Source organism: Talpa europaea (assembly GCF_964194135.1).
Source record: "Talpa europaea genome assembly, chromosome: 10".
NCBI classification, from domain to species: Eukaryota; Metazoa; Chordata; class Mammalia; order Eulipotyphla; family Talpidae; genus Talpa; species Talpa europaea.
This window is the reverse complement of record NC_140077.1, coordinates 25881785-25903137: the sequence shown is the minus strand read 5'-3', so window position 1 is coordinate 25903137 and position 21353 is coordinate 25881785. Positions and strand designations below refer to the sequence as shown.

Sequence of the window (21353 nt, the reverse complement as noted above, 5' to 3'; positions counted from 1 at the left end):
AGATTATATGGAAGCATAATGGCTTTTCCTTTCTAAATATCTTCAGAAACATATTCAGTACAGTTTTCTATTTGTGATGAAGTAGATCTTAAACATTAAAATCAGTGTGGGAAGATACACACATTCCAATGCTTACCTCTAGATCTAACTCAACTAAAATTTCCAGAGCTTAGAAAAAGCTTAGAGCGGTTTTTTGTTTGCTTAAAATTTGAGAATAACTACTGTATAACAAAGAATCCCATTAAAACCTGATATTTTCTAAATTTGCTTGTGGAGCATATTTTTAGCAACTGCTATAGCTCTCTATATTTTAATGCTGACTAGATAACTTCATTAAATAGAAAAAAGTTTAGAAAATGACTTACTTGATTAGTGGGATTGAAAACTCACATATCTTCAAAATGAATCTTCAGAATAAAATGACAGTCACATTGATGTGACAGTGCCTTTGAACTACCTTACAGAGCCAAATTGCTTGTTTTGTGATGCGTTTTATTTTGCTACTTTAAGCACTGCTTCCTCTGTTATTGGATACATTTTCCTCTTTAATTTGATTGCCTTGCTGACTTCCTTCCCAGACTAACAGCAATGATCACGCAGCCATGTCGGTAAGTAGATACAAGCTAAAGCTAGCATGTGAATTAGAATATAATGACCTCCTACAGGCTTATTTTTCTCTGCTTATATATAGTAAATTCTAATTATTTTGGCAATTGTTCTGATATATTTGTAGTTTTGTGAAAACCTAAATTTGAAGGAAATGTTAGTTGTTTTGGTTGAGCCAGTCAAGATTCGCTGGGACTTCATTCTGAAAGTTAATGTTGTGGTACATCTGTGGGGAGCGCAGTGCTTTGGGGAAACTCTCAGTGGTCACCTTATGCATGACAAGGCACACTTTGCAAATATTTTCTTCATCTTCAAAATGAAGTCCATTAAGATCATATATCCAGTAGATTCTTGTGAGGGTTAAATGGAGAGAACCAACATAAAACATTTCAAAAAGTACCTGGATATAATAAAAACTCAAAAAATATTAGTTGTTATTTCTTGCTTCTAAGACTGGTTTTCCTAAATGCCTTTTCTTTATAACTCTTATCCCAAACTCCACTTGTAGAGATCTGACCCAGAGCGTAAAGCAAGGTGATTCAGGACATAGTGCTAATGATTAGCGGGGTAGATACAAGCCCAGGGTTGCTCTCCTAAATTGCCTTAGCTTTTACTTTTTTTAATGTCTTCATCGTATTTTGCCCTTTAATGTATTTGTTCATCCTTTCAACTTTCAATTGTGAACTCTTGAAAGCCAGAATAGGAATTCATATATATTTTTTGTATGTATAGATTTTGAAAATCCTTATCTTAAAAAACAATCTCATTTGACATTTGAAATTAATGTTCCTAACCTATGTCTTCTCCTTTCTGTTCTTGTTCTTATTGTTGAGGGTCAAGTTTGATATTTATAATTGTCTTTTAATTGTCCTTTGCAAACAGTCTCACCTTAATTGTATTCCATTCTACATACCAGTGCGGGATTATCCTTTCTAAAGTACAGTCTAATCTTATTTCCCCATTGGGAAACCTTAGAGTGTCTTGCTTATCTACTGAATTGAGTAAACATTTCACAGGCTAACAAAACATCATTTCAGCCTCTTTCCAGATGCATTTCTGACCCTTACTCAACATGGGCATCAAGGTGGCTTATTCATTGTGTCCAGTATCTAGCTTTGATTTTCCTTTCTTAAATCATTTTTAAAAATTAAGATGATGTTGGTTTACAACACTGTATATGATTCTGAAATATTGGATCCCACACCTTCAGGTATTTTACCACATCACACCTACCTACCATGGCTTCACTTATAGCTGTAAAAATCCAGATCCCTTGCAAAAGCCATCTTTTAATTTTTGAACAGTGTTTGATATTTCCCCTCAGGTATAGCCCCTGAAGTTCTGCCACCACAACACCCGTGATCCATCACCACAGCCCCTTGTGCTCTTCCCTCCCCTGTTTTGACCCCTCTCCCTCTCCACACAAAAGCTATCTTTAATATTACCTCTTTCATGGAGCTTTTGCTAGTTGTACTTAACCATATTTAAATACTCTGTCCTTTTGTGGTACTCTTTATATATTGTCTTGGACTATACTTGCTTGTAGATTTGCTTTCTTTCCACCATTAAAATTTAATGCCTTTCTGTTAGGAACCATTGTCTGCTCGCCATTGTATCTTCTGTAGTGTCCCTCATAAAGTGTATTACACAGCATGGGTACTTTTTTTTTTTTTTGGTTTGTTTTTAAAAGATTTATTTATTTTATTTATACAAGCACTGGGTACAGTCAGAAGTGCGGGAGAGTGAGAGGATCACCAGAGCCAGAGCGGGGAACAGAACAGACAGACTGACGAAATATACTGCTGAGGGGAGCAGTGGGCACGGCAGGAGAGGTCTGTCTCACCATGTGGGACCCTCGCCCAGGGCCGGGCATCGAACCGGCGCTGCAGAGGCTGCGGGCATCTTCACAGCCCAGTGCTCAACTGCTGCACAACCAGGGGAGGCCCTTGATAAGAAATTTTTAACCTTAGTATGAGAGAAACAGTAAAGAAATGAACTACATAAAAGTCATTTTCTTATATAAACATAAAGCATATAAAAAGTATACTGCAAAAATTATAGTGTTCTTCTTAAAAGATTTATTTCATTTATTTATGCATAGAAGAACCTGGGTGTAGGCCAGAGGTGTGGTGGGGTAGGGGAGTGAGACAGAGTGGGGAGCAGAACAGGCAGATCTACTGAAATACATGGCTGAGGGGAGCAGCGGGTGAGACAGGAGAGTTCTGCTGCATCATGTGGGTTAGCTCCATGGCCGGGGATGGAACTCAGGCCACAGAGGTGATAGCATGATAATGCTGAGACTTAGCCCTTATGCTGCCAGAGAGGTCCCCAAAATTATAGTTTTTGAACCAAGCAGTTTGTCAAATGTGAAATATTAGTTTTGAAAAGAAAGTTTGCAGAAATTTGAAAACTATATGAAAGTTAATTTAGTAAAAGTGGTATCAGTACTGATTAGAAATAGTTGTCTGCTCTTTCCTTAGTTCCATGAAAGAATATCTTAATTCAAACCACAATTCTTTAGACATAGCTCTGAATTCAGTAGTAATTAAAACAAAATAAAAGACCTGCTGAAATAACTGTTGCAAAATAACTTGCAAATCCTCAGCAATAAGCATAAATACTTTTTCCCATTGAAGAGACGGACCCTCAGCTTTCACTTGACTTTATTACTCAATATAGAAATTGCTAAAGTTCTTACTAAATTTGTTAACAAGCTTCCTGCAGATAGATCATGTACATATTCAAAATACAGAAGTGATGTTTCAGAAATGATTGATAAAAACCTTGCTCCCTCCTCCTCCACCAAAAAACTACTCAAATTGATCCTTGAGATTTGGAAATTGGATTTAGATAAACTTTAAAAGACTTGGCACTTGAATGACCAGTGTTTTGAAAGTTACTTGCTGAGATAGTTTGTAATGTGATAAATGAAGTATTTTTATGACATGTTTTGATATCCACTTTGATAGTTTAAGTTAATTGCAAGTGCATGAAAGTCAACAAGAACCATTGACAGTATGTCAGTGCACTGGAGAGAGTTAAAGAACTTTGAGAGAATGTAAATGAAGAAATTGAAAACAGTTTACTCTTAGAGCATGTATTTTCTTAAAACTTTTTCTTAATGCTATAAAATAGTTAAAGCTAGAGTTATTTGTAAAATAAAAAAAGAATTGTGTTTTTTAGTTGAAAATGAATTCACTTGAATTTTAGAGCTTTAATCCTTTTAGGTATTTACAAAGTTGATGTCTCTAACAGCTAAGTGCTGACTAATCTTGGTGAGAAATTTAATTTCATAACTTGTAAGTCTTATGTGGGTGTATATAGCATAGCATAGTCAAATATCTCCCTGCTGTTAAAGGTTGTAGAAAACAGTATTTTGAATTGCTCTCTTAATCAGGGCTTAGTTGGAAAAAGTAGGTGTCATAGAAGGGCTCTTAGAAGAAAACAGCATGAGAGTTTTAGGAAACCAGTGAATTAGGACACACCATCAAGCCCTGGCCTATAAGTAACAGATCAAAGAGATATAAATGGAATTAATTAAAATGGTCTCCTTTAGTCTGCAGATTAAATGTATGTGTATCTAGAACATTTGTGTGCATATATACGAACACTTACAAATGTCTTAGAAGGCAAAGGAAGATTCATATTTCAAAACTTACCAGAGTTTTTGCAAATAGGAATGGTGAAGTTCTAGGAATGCGAATGGTATCCTCTCCTTTATTTATTTTACAATAGAAGGGGAAAAATTGAAGCTACTTTTTGCCCCTCTGCGTTAAATGGGCAAAAGTTGAAATGGGGAAAGAAGAGGGACTACCATATGTAGGTAAAGATTGTTTGAGTTGGAATTACTTTTTATTGTAAACAGGTAAGGACAGAAAAAAAAAAAAATCAGAACCCTAGAGGGAATATTGGAGTCAGAAGTTTCCTGTGCAAACCATGATCTGGTGATACTAAAGAAGTTCTGTTTTTCTTTTTTCCCAATTTTTATGGAGTAAACAGGAATGAAAAAGAGTAAAGATAGAACTCATGGAAGAAGTGGAGTAGCCTTAGTCATGGCGATATACCATATAATTCAAGTGTACTGAGGTTTTCCCAGTTTGGGGAATTTCCCCCCCTACTTTTAAGATATTTGTGTTCTGTTAATCTGTGTGTATGCACCTGCACACCTTTAACCCCCTCACCCCCCAGAGTAAGCAAGCATTTATGGTTCTATCCCATATTATGGTCAGGGACTATTTTTAAAAGAGAAATGCCTAAGAGGGAAAAATGAGGATTCATAATTGACTGGGGGTTGTGGCAAATGATCTGGTAAACAGCTCTTTCTGGTTTCTAGAGATACTTAGTTGGAAACAGAGTATGAGAAAGAATATAGACGTATAAGAGATATTTTGGGGAATGTTGGGGTCCTTAGAGTAAGTATATTTTGAATTTTTTGGCATATGAATTTTTTTACATAATCATAAAAAATCTGTCTTCAAGATAGTGTTAAAGTTATTGTTAAAACTCTCTTAAGGAATTTATCTTGGTACTTAAATCTTTAAAATTCATTCATTCTATATTATTGGGAATAGGAGACATTACAATTTCCTACAGAGTGTCCATTCAAAAAAATGGTGAAAATGTGTCTTGCTAGTTAGAGGAATCATTGTACATTTGTGACATTGTCTTGGAGAAATTTGCATTTTTATACTAATTATTTTAGGCATGTTTTTTGCCTGATTTAATAACATTTTTATATTTGAACAAGATGAGTTTCACAGTATAAAACTTTAGTTTCCTGGTTCTTACATAAATTATAAGGAAGAATAATAGATTTCTTAAAATGTCTACTTTTCAGCAGGGCATCTGTGAAAAGTTGATGTGACTAGAGTCATTTTAATGGGATTGGAGCAAACCACTGCAGGAAAAAAAATACTTTATTATACTCTTTACTCTGGGTCAGACCAGACCCTTGAGCCCAAATTATGAGCATTCCAAGAAGCCAGCAAGAACGAGAATATCTTGTTTGAAAGGACTGATAAAAGTGAACTTTTACTTTGTGACCCCTCCACTTGACTATTTTTATCTGTGACTTCTTCACTTAGCCATTACCTCATCCTTTTTCCCTCTATAAAAACAAAACAAAACAAAACAAAAAACCCTACTCTGACCCTCATGAGGAGTTAACTTGGAGTTCTGCCTGAATTTTTGCTCCTGAATTGCAATTCTTTGATCCCAAATAAAAGTGCTTTTTTTGCCTTTTTAAATTGCCTTGTGAACTTGTAGGCTAGCTTATCTTCATATTTCAATTAGGAATTTATTTCTAATTTTACTGTTTACTTCACACTTGATAAAATAGAGCTCATCCTTTTAGTGTGTGTATTTTTAAAAACTATAAATTGTGACTCTTTAGGTGACTAACCACTTTATCAGAATACTACCCTTCCTCTTTTGTTTTCCTTTTGAAAAGACTTTCACAGTCTCATAACTGAAACTTATGTAGCTAACTGAGAGGCAGTGGGTTTATATAATTTAGCAATATTCTACTGCTATAATTTAAACAACTTTAAACATTTAATAACTAAAAACAACGTTAAAAAGCTATAGGGAATCAGGAGTAATAAGTTCACTTAGCAATGTTAGAAGTAATTTTCAAATTGACCATGATATTATTTCAGTTTTCCAATTTTTGCTGACGAGTTGCATAACTTTAAACAAAATCTGTTATCAATTTAAAGAATAATAAATAAAATACACAATATTTCTGAATCTACATGTTTCTTTTTACTTAACTAAAAAAAGTATTTTATTGTACAAAGTTGACTTTTTGTGGGGATATAAATAAAGGAAAGTATACTTTCCTGGGATCATTAAGAAAAGTAGACCAATATAGAAAGAACAGTTGCGATTTCCAGAGTACAGTTTTATGTTAAATGTACTTGAGAGAATGAAGGCGGCATTGAAAAATGCTTTCAAATAATTACTATTGAAATCAAACTTTTTTTATTAGATCTTTGAAATAAGAGAATGGTGAGACTGAAATGAAAACTTCAAATGAAAATGTAAATGTGTCAAATTAGTCTTTAAGTCTATATTTCTCTTATATTAGAGTAGATCCATCAAAACATTACTTTGAAATCAAAACATTTTGGGGCTGTAATCTAATAAAATGTATTGTATTTTTGTTACCATGTCACTTTATGATGTTTCAAAGGAAACAGAGTACCTTTAGCCTCATCTATAATAGTAAATTATTTTGGAAATTTGGCTTGACATACAAACAGATGTGTTTTCTTGATTCTTTTTAAACTGAGGGTTGGTGGTTTGTGGTTTATTGTTCCTGTGATTGGCATTAAAAGCCTTATTTCACAGCTTGCAGTGAGGGACTATTGGGTAAAGAGTGGCTGTGTTCCACAAACTAAATTCAAAAAGTGTCAATCAAGGTCTCCCATAGGTTACTTAGAGAATGAGTTTTCTTACTGATTTCACCAAATGTCGCCTCATGCTGTCTTTGATTGGCACAGCCTGGCAGGGAGGATGGATGAATCTGTCACCGGCTGGTTAATTGTGTTGCTGGTCTCAGACTGACATCAGGTCTTTGACTCTTAAGTGGCTCAATACAAAACAAATTAGCAGATTGTAGTCATATTTCTCATTCTATATGCTTTGACTTTGTTGAATGCGGTCCATAAATCATATTGACTGACACACAAGTAAATGATGAAAGCTGCTTTTGAGACATGGATCTAGAAAGCAGCACTGTGAAGGTGCCATGGAAGGATGCATATGGTTGACCCTTTGGGAATTTCCTAGGAGCCAAATGTCTCTTTTCCACAATTGTTCTTAAAAGAAAGGCTTTTCGGTAATGCAGAAAGGATCTAATATGTCAGCAGATTCTCTTTTACAAGTTCCTTTGAAATATAAGAAGTTTGTCTAAGAGTTTTTTCTCTTGGCAAGTTGTTTTTCAGTAAAATGTTAGAGCTCAGTAAAAAAGTTGTTAGCTTTAAAAGTTTGGCAGGTGTTTTTACTTATTTATTGAACTTTGTGTAGTTAAAAAGAAAGAAAATGTTTATAATAGTTGCAATTAATTTTTCAGATGAGAGCAGCAGAAATTTCTAGGTGCTTAAAATTTATAAAATGTGCTATGTTTTTGCACAGTCACTTTACTTAATTATCGTGGCTATGTTTGTTATGTTAAAAACCAGAGCCTCTCTAATAAAAATGACCAAATTTTGAAGATAATTATAAAAGGTTACTTTTGTTCTAGAAAATGACATATTATTAAGAGCATCAAAAATAATAGTAATAATAGTGTTTTAAAAGAAGTTTGTCTATGAGAAATGAACTGCCAAAAATGTTTTTGGGATAGCAAATATGGGGAACATTTAAAAAATTTCCCATCTGAAAATAAGTAGTTGGTGAAATTTAAGAATGTTTGTGCACATTTTATAGTTAGGAAGTAGACATTTTAAAAAATGTATAATCTTACAGCATGGAACTTTTTAAAAATGTAAAGAATCTGAACCTTTGATATAACTTTAATTTTGAGCTATGAAAAGGAAGAATTTGCTTCATTTGAAGATATATATTTTACAAATATTTTAAACTTCTTTGAGAACAATAAGCCTGTATTTAATATGCATCATCAAATGAAATTTAATGTTAGTATTTTTATTACATGTTATTTAAACAAAAACCGAAACCTCTGTGTGTTTTTGTTATCCATTTTCACCAGATTTATAGTAACCTGTTTTTCTGTACTCTTACATCATTTTAGCTTCATTTTTGCTTATGGAGTGAATGTAATAGTAAACTTGGGGGGCAATTTATTAATCTGCTTTTGCAGTTAGTACACTATAGTAGTAACGTAAGTAGGACATGGAGCTGATTTGATGGAGAAGTACATTAAACTAAAATGCACTAGCTGTTCCAAATGTCAAAATGACATTTCCATTAAGTATTCTCAAGCCTGTTACATTGTAATTAAATTTCATGCCATTGATTTCTCCTTTTTCTGCTTCCCCTTCACCCCCCATTCATATTGATATTATTCTGCTTGGGGGACTGGAGCTGCATGTCTCCCAGACTAATTCCTCTTGGGTTTGGGAGATCTTGAAGCATGCTGGGTTTTTCATTGTTTGTAACATTCCTTTTTGGCAGTTCATCAGTATCTGTCAAATATATTGTTTGCATCCGCTTTTATCTCTAAAGTTTTTGATTGAGAAATTGACATTCCATTTCAGATACAGTTTTCCACTGTGCATAATGTCCAAATGCTAAAAACTCATTCATAAAAGTTACTTGTTTCTAGTCTTTATATGTATGATTTCATGAATAAATGTTCTAGAAAACATCTTGAAAATATATGTGTTTATGCTCTTTCTACCTTTTCTAGCAGCTCAACTATGTAAACATTTTTGTACTAATATATTGTAGCATTGATCTTTGGGAGGTTTTTTTTTTTATGATTTTGTAGCTCTATTGGCCTTTATGATAAGTAGGAAAAACAATTATCCAATCTTATTTGGTAAATATTTGTTAATACAAATGAGGCAAAACATGGCATATCTTCTGAAAGTCAGTATTTCTAACCACATTCATTCACTGATCTTTAATTGCTATCATGTGAGTCATTCCATCTACAAATCATATAATTGGTATTACACTGGAAAACTACTTACTTAAAGAGTCTTTATGATATTTTAAACTTCTAATTGAAACACAAAGCTTGTATTTCAGCTTGTATTTCAACTAGACATTAAATTTCAAATTTTAAAACTATAAATTTCAAAAATTTATAGAAATAATTTATACTAAAAGTGAGATTGTATTGTGATTCAGCTGTATAACCTAGAGGCAAAACACGTAGTTAAGAAAATATAGTCTTAAGTAAGTCTATCAATGAATGTTCATATAGTGTTTTAAGAGTTTTTTATAGTTAAAATTATTTCAAAATGATACACAGTGGAAAAAAACCACAAGTATTTGTAGTTAACTACATATTTCTAAATGGTCAAATGTTTTAAAAAATGTTTTAAAAATAATTTCTAAAACTAAATGTACATCTGTAGATGTTTTTGAAATCATATTGAGGGACAGTCCTTTTTTCCCTTTCACGAATTGAAGCTATGCTACAAACAAATGCTCTGATTAACATTAGGAACTTGTTATTCAAATTATATTTTGAATTTTAGGTACAGTTTAATAATAAATTACACTGTTTATTAATTTCCTTTATTCTGATTTGATTAATATAAAGGAGTTTAAAGAGCATTATATGAATAAAGAGTTCTATTTATACGACAGTTATTTTATGTCATAAATTTTAATGGGATTTAAAAATACTTGCAATTTTGGGAGAACTGAAATAATTATTGGTTTTCTTATTTGTATTTAAATTTTCCTGTGTGCTACTTAGACCTCTGTTGGTACTCATATCCTAAGAAGGACAAATAAACAAAAATATTAATTTTAATTCTATGCTAAAAGATATAGCTACTCAAAAAACAGAAAGGCCAAGTGTTGCTATTGTATCAAAAAAAAGCTAAAAAAATTCTAGGTACTATAATTTTTCTAGGTACTTTATAGGTATTTATAGGTATTCTTTATAGGTATTCTAGGTACTTTATAATGTTTTTCAATGTTTGTTTATTATTTGGTTTGGGTATTTGTTTTAAACAGGGGAAAGTTGCCCAGACTGCTTGCATGTCAGCCTGCCAGCATCTGTCAACATCCTTAATGCAGATGCTACTGGACAGTGAGTTAAAACAGATAAGCATGGGAGCCGTTCAGCAGTTTAATTTAGATGTCATACAGTGTGAATGTAAGTACCTTATTGGTTAAATGTCATGCACTCCTGGGAATCTGTATTTTAATTTACATGGGAAAAGATGGTATATGGTGGGATAGTTCAGAAAGGAGGGAAGAGATCTGATTCAGTTAAACTTTTAGCAGCATTAGAAACAATTTTCTTTCAGGAAGAGAAATATATCTCAGCTCCATATCTAGGGCCTCCACAGAGAGGCACTGCACTGGCAATCCAAGCTAGGATAATTAAAAAGATGATTAATTTATCCCCTAATTCACTCTTCACATCATTCTTGCCTTCTTGTTAGTACTAGTCATGCTTATCACAAATGAACGGAATTATTTTGTTTATCATTTTTACTTTCCCTTTAAGTAACTTTTTAGGTGCTTGCTAGGAAGCATAATCTTAAGCCCTTGCAATCCAGTTGATGCTGGATTTTACATTCTGAATTTTTGGTTGTCTTTCCCAAAGAGTTCCTGAAGCCTTTTCCTTTATCATTGTTCTTCACTTAACTTTTTTTTTAAAGATTTATTTATTTATGCATACAAGAGCTGGGGTATAAGCCAGAGGCGTGAGGGGTGAGAGGACCCACCAGAGGCAGAGTGGGGAACAGACAGGCAGACTGACTGAAATACACTGCTGAGGGGAGCAGCAGGCAAGTCAGGAGAGGTCTGCTGCACCATGTGGGTAGCTCCCTGGCCAGGGATTGAACTCGTGCTGCAGAGGCTGCTGATAGCTTCATAGGTTGCGTCTTAATCCCTTGTGCCACCAGGGAGGCAAGCCCATTCACTTAACTTTTTATAGGTAATTAAGTTAGCACATCTTATAACTTAATGTTGATAATAGCTAGTGAGTTTTAAAACTGGATGTGTTATTTGGCTGTTAACTTTGTTATTAACTTTGTTGTATGTGCTTCTGGATGTGAGTTTTATCACTTTAAATATTGGAGATGAGTATACAGAACAGTTTTCAAGCACTATTTCCAAATGAATAGTGCACCAATTAAATGGTAAAAATCCCTGGTTGACAATTCAGTCAGCATCACTGTTGATATTTTGAAAATCAGTGGGGCACAGGAAGCATTATAAAATATTTGTCTGAGGCAGATTTTGCAATAATATGTTCTGTGTGAAAGACATTAAAAAATTAAATGTCAGCAACTTGAAACTGAAGCAGGAGTGACAGATTTTATTTTCAAAAATACCAAATATTTGCCTGCCCATGGTGTGTGTGTATAAGGTCTTCTGCTAGGGAAAATGTGATTAATATTTAAAATGGATAATTATGTAGGTTCTATGATCAATATCAACTTATTAGGCAAAAAATGAATGCAGAGTTTAAAAAAAATCTACCTATTTCCCTCCTCCTCCTCCCCCTCAAAAAAGAGAGAGAAGTGTTTGTTTACGAAGCCAAAGAAAGAGAGTGTTTCCCAGGAAAGAGAAGAATTCATTTTCTTTTCCTAGAAAGTATTTCTAATTTTATCTAATTAGAAAATGCTTATTTCTTTATTTTTTCATTATTAAAATTAAACTTTTCATTTATAAAATATTTATTTTGTATTTACAAAAAAACTTCAAAAAACAAGTTTCTAAGCTCAAAATAGTTGTTATTCCATTCTCCAAGTAGTGTGAAACTGATTTCTTAAAGTTCTTTAAATGTCTTAAAAGATCACTCCTATATGACGTTGTTTATATAAAGAACATCTTACATAAGTATTACTGGGTACATTTTTTATTATTACATCTTTAATATAAATTCAAAATAATTAGATGGTTAAAATCTTTACTGGCATTTGGCAGTATCTTTTCAATTAGATATTTTAAAATGGAGGGTATAATTTACTCAGATTTTTTTGTTCAAAAAGGGAAGTTACTCTTTGGCAACTTCAGGTACCTATATCTCGTCTCTGTCTTCTTACCTCTCCATGCAGGGCTGGCCTAGCTATACTTAGAGAAAAGCACATGCAACCCAAAATCTTTGCCTGCCTGTCCTCCCATTGGATAATTCCTAGCTTTAGTTTCTTCTTTGTGTGGCGTTACTAAAGGCTCCTTTTACAATGTTGATGTTGATGTTTTCTTTTTTATATATATATATTTTATTTTATATAATTCTTATATCATTTTTCATTTTTGCACAATGTATGCATTTTCATTTGGTTATATTCCCCATACAATTGCACCCTCCCTTATTTTGACCCTACTCCTTCCTCTCTCCACCCCTACCCCTCACCCCCACCCCCAAAGTATGTCTCTGGTCCATAGTTGCTTGTTGATTTTGACTTTTACTTTGTGTTAATTAGTCTTTTTTCTGGTCCCTTATTGAGGTTTTCTAAATTCCTGCTATGAGTGAGACCATCGGTATTTTTCTTTTTCTTTCTACCTATTTCACTGAGCATGATCCCTTCTAGTTCCATCCATGTTGCTGCAAACTACATGTATTTATCTTTTTTGATTGCTGAGTAATATTCCATTGTGTATATGTACCACATCTTCTTGATCCAGTCATCTATTTTTGGGCATATGGGTTTTTTCCAAAGCTTAGCTATTGTAAATAGTGCTGCTATAAACATAGGGGTGCAGGTGTTCTTTGGAATTGATGTTTCTGTGTCCTTTGGATAAATACCTAGGTGTGGAATTGCTGGATCATATGGAAGCTCTATGTTTAGTAGGTCAAGAAATCTCCACGCAGCGCTCCATAGTGGTTGGACCAGTTTGCACTCCCACCAGCAATGCAGGAGAGTTCCTTTTTCTCCACAACCACGCCAACTAAAATGTTGATGTTTTCTTAAAGGACTATTCTCTTGGAAGAAACCAAGAAAATTCCTAAATATGAGGTATTATTTGGTTAGGAAAGTCTGAGGTCCAGTGTAAGATGTTCAAAACCCCAACATAATGGGGCCAACGTTCTGGCATGATAGATGGGAAACAAAAGACCCCAGGATCAAAGATAAAAAAAGATAACTTCTCTTTCTTTAATATTATACCTATGGTTGGTTCTGCTTCTTAACACCTATCATGTATATTTACTCACTACCTACTCAATAAAGTGTCATGCATTCAGTGTTCAAAGAACAAATATAAATCACATCACATTTTTCATGTTTATTCCATTCTTTTTCTGGTACAAAAAAATTACCTATCCTTTTTACACAACTTTTAATGATTGATACATAAATTTCTTAAAAATGAAACTTAGCTTTTTCTAATGAATATAAGAGAATTTTATGTTTTCATCTTATTTTTTAAGTGGTGCTTTTGTTTAAATCTGGAAGAAAGCAGTTTTTTAAAATACAAAGTTTATTTTCAGTATTAGTGTGATGTTTATGCTTTCAAATTTCGGAACATGTAAAGAAGGCAGCAAGAAGAATTTAGTTAGTTGAGAAGAAGGCTAGAATGCACGGTAAATTTATGAAGAAAAGGGTTCTGGATACCATGCGAATCAATCAGGATATGAGAAGGTAGGCAGGTAGTTCAGATGTAGAATCCTAGAAGCTGGAAGATCATTTAGTTTCACTACCAACCTGGTTATACATACAGATACACTGACACAGTCCTTTACCTTTACATCCTCTCTAAAATAACCCTGCCAGGTGGTTTTTCAGCTATTCCTTGAACACCTAATTTTGAGGATTAACTACTCTTCAGAAAATGCATTTCCATGCAGTCTGTCACTGTCAGTTTCTTATTTGAACTGAAATCACTTTCTCTAAACTTCTCTTTTTTTTTTTTTTTTTTTTAATTTTTTTTTAGATTTATTTATTTATTTATACAAGCACTGGGTACAGTCAGAAGCGCGGGAGGGTGAGAGAATTCACCAGAGCCAGAGCGGGGAGCAGAGCAGGCAGAAGGACCGAGGTACACTGCTGAGGGGAGCAGCGGGCGGCAGGAGAGGTCTGCACGCCATGTGGGACCCTCCTCTGGTGGCCGGGGAGCAGCCGGGAATCGAACCGGAGCTGCGGAGGCTGCGGGCAGCTTCGCAACCCAGCGCTCAACCGCTGCGCCACCAGGGAGGCCCTCTAAACTTCTCTTAACGGGCCTAGATCTACCTTAGGACTAAAGTCAACTCTGTCAGCTCTAGTCCATGCTGTATGTTAGTGTAAATTAGAAAAGGTAGCCCCATTTAGAAGAAAAAGTCTCTCAGAAATATCCTCTTTAGGAAATGCAGATGGCCAACAGGCATATGAAAAAATGTTCAACATCACTTGTAATCAGGGAAATGCAAATCAAAACTACAATGAGATACCATCTTACACCAGTGAGAATGGCACATATTAAAAAAGCTAGCAACAACAAATGTTGGCGAGGTTGTGGAGAAAAAGGAACTCTCCTGCACTGTTGGTGGGAGTGCAAACTGGTCCAACCACTGTGGAAAGCTGTGTGGAGATTTCTGGACCTACTAAACATAGAGCTTCCATATGATCCAGCAATTCCACTCCTAGGTATTTACCCAAAGGACACAGAAACATCAATTCCAAAGAACACCTGCACCCCTATGTTTATAGCAGCACTGTTTACAATAGCTAAGCTTTGGAAACAACCCAAATGCCCAAAAATAGATGACTGGATCAAGAAGATGTGGTACATATACACCATGGAATATTACTCAGCATTCAAAAAAGATAAACACATGCAATTTGCAGCAACATGGATGGCGCTGGAAGGGATCATGCTCAGCGAAATAAGCCAGAAAGAAAAAGAAAAATACCGATGGTCTCACTCATAGCAGGAATCTAGAAAACTTAAATAAGGGACCAGGAAAAAGAATAACTATAAGAAAGAAAAAAATCAAAATCAACAAACAACTATGAACCAGAGACACTTTATGGGGGATGGGGGGTGGGGAAAGAAGGGCTTGGGGTCAAAATAAGGGGGTTATAATTGTATGGGGAGTATAAAAAATAAAATTTAAATTAAAAAAAAGAAATATCCTCTTTATATAAATTTAAACATCTGTCTTCCAACTGGATTCAACCCATCAAGTTACATGGTCACCAAGTGAAATGTGAGCTAGATTTAAGCCTTTCCTCCCCCTTCTCTCCTTAGCTGGGCACTGTGCATAGAGAGCCATCTGACAGCTGTGCATAGCAGTTCTGCTTAGGGTCATATAGGAAAAAACAAACCCTTATCCATAAGCCCGTTATATGAAAACTGCTCTTTTATCCTTCTGAATCTTTTGCAGGTCATGTATCAACAGTTCATACTCCTCTCATGGAATATGATTTTAGATCTTTAAACAGGCTGGTTTTACTATTTTCTGTTTGATATTTAATATCCAAAGTTGAATACAGGGGTATCCAGATATGGATATGTACATGTGTAGTTGGACAATCAATTATATCATTCCAAATTCTGTGTTTTATTAAGAAAGTCCAAACTTTATTAGTAAAGTTTGGTTGTGAGAGTATATTCTCAAATTATTGAAACTACAGTATCCAAAAATCTCTGTGTCTTTCACTTATTTGTGATAGTTGTGCTCTGTTTTTCTTTTCTTTTCTTTTCTTTTAAAGATTTATTTATTTATGCATACAAGAGCTGGGGTATAGGCCAGAGATGCAGGGGGTGAGAGGAACTACCAGAGACAGAGCGGGGAACAGAACAGGCAGACTGACTGAAACACACTGCTGAGGGGAGCAGTGGGCAAGACAGGAGAGTCTGCTATGCCATGTGGGTTGCTCCCTAGCTGGCCAGGGATCGAGCTCGTGCTGCAGAGGCTGCAGATCGCTTCATAGTGCGGTGCTTAACCCCCTTGTGCCACCAGGGAGGCCCTCTTTTTTGTTTTTTTAAGATTTATTTATTTATACAAGCACTGGCGTACAGGCCAGAGGCACGGGAGGGTGAGAGAATTCACCAGAGACAGAGCAGGGAGCAGAACAGGCCGAAGGACTGAAAACACTGCTGAGGGGAGCAGTGGGTGAGAAAAAGGGAGGTCTGCCGCACCATGTGGGTATCTCCCTGGCCGGCTGGGACTCAAACCAGCGCGGTAGAGGCTGCTGTCACCTTCACAGCACTGCACTCAACCCACTGCGCCATCGGGGAGGCCCTGTTTTTCTTACTGTGTGCTTTTATTTGATTAGTTTTTGCTTTAGGATTTTGAGATTATTCCTATTAAGTTTTGTCCCATAGGCAGTTACTGAGATCTTTTCATATCAGAACTTAATTTCATCTGTAGATTTATAATCATGTTTTAATAAGGTCACTAACAAAATATTGAACAAAACTTGCTATCTATACTGTGAGATATAATATGTCAGTAGTCCTTAAAACATGATTCATAGATAAGCCACAACATTATCACCTGGAAACTTGTTAGAGATGTGACTTCTTGAAAAGAATGCATCAACTTAACAACAAACAGGTAACCCAGTTAAAAAATGGGCAGCAGATCTGAAAAGGTAATTTACCAAAGAGGATATACAAGAGGCCAAAGGATGTATGGAAAACTGCTTGTCATCATTTTTAATAACAGAGATCCAAGTCAATGCCTTAGTGAGCTATCATCTCACACCTGTTTGATTGGCATTAACAATATTAAGTGCTGGAGGAAGTAGAACCCTAAAACATTGTTGGTGGGAATGTAAACTAGTGCAGCCATTTTGGGAAGTGTCTGGACCTACCTTAAAAAACTAAGAATGAATATATCATTTGATCCAACAGTTCCGTTTTTGGAAACCATCAACTCAAAAAATGTATATGAAACCATCAACTCAAAAAATAATATGCTCCATGATTTATTGAAGCATTGTTCACAACAACTAGGATTTGTAAACAACCTACTGCCCAGTGTTAGAGGATTGGATAAAGGTGTGGTCCATCCACATGGTGAAATACTATTCAACTATAAGGAAAGACAAAATTTTACCATTTACAGCAGAGTGGGAGGGGCTTCAGGGAATGATGTATAGCAGAGCTAGTCGGAAAGATAAAGACAAATATTAGATATTTCACATATATAAGTAAGGAATCAAGTAGGTAGACTGACAAAGCAAAGATAATTATTATAAGCTAGTGGAAACTGATAACTGAAGTGACATTTTGGAGGGGGGGAATAAAGAGTCAGGAGTAGGTGACCAATGTTATTTAAAAAAGAATTTTGAAATTGCAAATAATGGATTGTTTGTAAATAATGGCTTGGCCCCTGAAATCTTATTTTAAGGGACAATGGTTTTAGTAAAGCATTTGTTACAAGATAAATATGTGAAAAGTGATAACTATTTTAAAGCATATGATTTAGAGGTGTATGATATGTTAATAATAAAGGAGTGGGTGGTGGGAGAAAATAAATATCCAATGTAAAGAAATATGAATTCTTGGGTCCCACCTGCTAAATTGGGATTCTGGGTATAGAACCCAGCAATTTCTCTCTGAACATGCCCTCCAGGTGGCTGGTGCTCTAGAGTTTGAGAATCACAATATCTATGGACTTGACCTTCATATTGAGTTCAATCCATTTTTCAGACTGGAATGGGTATCCTAAGATTTTTTTTTCACCTCATTACTGATTCCCTAATTGAATATAACACATAATTTTTACTCAAAGTTATGAGCAACTTTGTCAGATGCCTTGCTGGGATAATAATGACCATTGAATTTTCTTCATCAACCAGTCTAATTACTCTTTCAAAGAAGAAAACGATACTACTCTGGTTCTTCTTAAACCCATATGAACTCATACTAACTACTTTCTCTTCAAGATTGTCAGAAACCATTATTTAAGAGTCTGTGACTGGTTCTTGGCATTAATATAAAATCCTCCTACTCTGTTTTGTGCTACCAAGAGTAGAGTCCAAGGGAGCTGGGTAGCAGGAATAGCTAAGTGGAGACCATGAACTACCAAAGATTCTGTGCAATTCAAAAAAAGCCTAAATCAGGAAATATAAGCAATAGGAGGTGAGCTCTAACTGTAAGTAGGTATCAAGAATGGCCTTTATTCTGTTAAATACTAGGTCAAACTTGATAAAATGTCTGAGTTCAGAATGTCGAATTATATAAACTAAGTTAGAACTTTTTTTAAAGTGCTTTCAAATCAATCTTAAGATTGAGCACACAGGCAAGTGACTTTGGACAACTATTTAGCAATCAAGAAGCCTCAATTTTTCCTGTAAAATATGGGGTTTTGTAATTGATCACATCCAGGATAGATCCTAGTTCTAAGGTTCTGAAACAGTAAAATTTCAGACAAAAAGAGAGTGGGACTTTATAGTCAGACATTAATTAATTCCTTGTCTACTGTGTGCTTGGCATTTAGGGAGTACAGTGGTAAACAAAACAGAAAGGTTCTAACTGTCTTAGAGTTTAAGCCCAGAGGAGACAATGATTGAATAACTACACTAATGAATATGATTATAATTATTTAATTCTGAAAAAGAAGGTTATATGGTTCTGTGAAAAGTACAAGAAGTAGACCTAATTTAGAAAGTTGTATGGATTGAGAATATTAGATAGGGTTTATGAATGAACGAATTGGATATTTTTGGTTGACTTGACAATAGCTGGTATAACTGTGGTTAGGGAAGTCAGGAAGGCATCCATATGGAATTACCAGTGTCACCACCTTTTAAAGCTGCTAATCTTTGATCCTGTTATAGATTTTTATGTAAGTTTAAGAAAAATCATCTCTTACTCAAAGGAGCATTTGCCAAACTTCTTGTGAGGATGATTTTCTAAATCTGTGTATGTGCTTTGTTTTTTAGTTATGAAATCTTTCACATCACTAACAAAATATAGCTTATGGTCCAAAGCTGCAGGCAATCAGAAAGATTTAAGTACTCAGAATAGGTCTAGAATGTACTTCTCCATGCACTTTACAAAAATGTCTTAATGAAGTTAGCAGTTTCTAAGAGTTTAACATCTTAAACCCATAGACATTAGAGGCATTAGAAAATCTCCAGATTGTAGTGTATTGGCATCTGGATGGTGAGTTACTGAGGAATAAGTGAATCTCTACGTTTGAAGGCTTTTGTCTTTTTCTTTTTACCTAAAGGTTTAACCTACCTCAAAAAGGGAAAAAGTGTGTGTGTGTGTGTGTGTGTGTGTGTGTGTGTGGGTGTGTGTGTGACCTCAGCCCTTCTAATTCTAGCCTTGCAGAAGGCCACTATCTCAAAATAAAAGGATTCATGTAAAATCTTGTGGATGGTATCAGAAGACTATTTCAGTATCTTTTTTAAAAATAATATGAATGTGGGCCTCCCCGGTGGCGCAGTGGTTGAGCGCTGGGTTGCGAAGCTGCCTGCGGCCTCTGCAGCAACGGTTCAATACTCAGCTGCTCCCCGGCCACTGGAGGAGGGTCCCACATGGCACGCAGACCTCCCCTGCCGCCTGCTGCTCCCCTCAGCAGTGTACTTTGGTCCTTCTGCCTGCTCTGCTCCCCGCTCTGGCTCTGGTGAATTCTCTCACCCTCCCGCGCTTCTGACTGTACCCAGTGCTTGTATAAACAAAACAAACAAACAAACAAATAAATAAATAAATAAATAAAACAATAAAGTCAATCATTCAATCTACATTTATAAAAAATAATAATAATAATATGAATGCTGTTATACTATTTGTGTATCTGATCTGTTCCTGGTTTTAATGTTTAAGGTGTCAAATTGAGGCTACTTTGTCTGATTCCAAGGAAGGGAGAGAACTAGATACTAACTTATGTAAAAGTAGGGTGATGAATGTTGCAGAGGGCTAATTGGTCCTAGAGGTTTACATCCCATTGCTGCCAACCATGTATAACAATGTCTGTCTAAGCCAAGAATCTTTTTGTTTTTTTTAAGAGGCATGTTTTATTTATTTATTTGTTTATACATGCACTGGGTACAGTCAGAAGCGTGGTACAGTCAGAAGCGTGGGAGGGTGAGAGAATTCACCAGAGCCAGAGCGGGGAGCAGAGCAGGCAGAAGGACCGAAGTACACTGCTGAGGGGAGCAGCAGGCAGCAGGAGAGGTCGTCTGCGCGCCATGTGGGACCCTCCTCCGGTGCCTGGGGAGCAGCCGGGGATCGAACCGGCGCTGTGGAGGCTGCGGGCGGCTTCACAACCCAGCGCTCAACCACTGCGCCACTGGGGAGGCCCTAAGTCAAGAATCTTTAAGACTCCTGACGCCCATGCATGAGTTCTTTACACCACCAGAAAAACCACTAGATGGCGCACTTCATCATCCTTTCTAAAGACAGCTGGTCCACATGGCATACTTTCTTTGCCTAGCCAAAATAGTTCTAACTAGCTTCCTATCTAGCAAAAGTGGAATTATAATAAATTATCTCTTTGATATGCAGATGATTGGTATTCATCTTCAGTCATTTATTAAATTACAAAATCATTGCAGTTTTATATGGAGTGGTCCCAGCCTTGTCATCCACAAGCAAGGTCTCGAGACTCTTTCTCACCTTCCCTTCAGTCTTTTTAAATCTTTTGTTGTATTTGCTCTTTTTTTTAAAAGATTTATTTATTTATTATTTATACAAGCACTGGGTACAGTCAGAAGTGCGGGAGGGTGAGAGAATTCACCAGAGCCAGAGCGGGGAGCAGAGCAGGCAGAAGGATCAAAGTACACTGTTGAGGGGAGCAGCGGGCTGCAGGAGAGGTCTACGTGCCATGTGGGTGCATTTGCTCTTGTGACTCTGTAGACCCCTTTTCTTTCACTTCTTCCACCCCAACAATTCTTCCTACCCTTTGTAGATATTTTCCAAATGATTCACATTTTCTGCCTTGTCGTAAAGATAACTGCCTAGTACAAAATTGTTCAAACACTTATTTCCTCTGCATTTAACTTCAGGGAAGGTTTTATATTTTCATGCCATGATAAATACTTAGAGGCTGACTTCTTAGCAATCCTTGTCCCCTTGTACCAAATCTCGTACATCTGTGTACAAATCCTGAGGGCAGGATGAGTCTACTTTCCTACTTAAACAATTTTTTTGTTATATATAAAATAACTCATGATTTTTCTACAGATATTCTCTATCCTCTTAAAACT

The 21353-nt window shown here is 35.6% G+C and overlaps 1 protein-coding gene across 1 annotated transcript in view; it reads left to right on the top strand.

The window, feature by feature from the left end:
- EXOC6 (exocyst complex component 6) overlaps nt 1–21353 on the top strand; it is a gene marked incomplete at both ends in the record, with an annotated part of 175824 nt that overhangs the window by 115555 nt on the left and 38916 nt on the right. The window contains one exon of the mRNA XM_084245652.1: nt 10267–10408. Within this exon, the coding sequence (XP_084101778.1) occupies nt 10267–10408 (142 nt within the window). The remainder of the gene's footprint in view (nt 1–10266; nt 10409–21353) is intronic.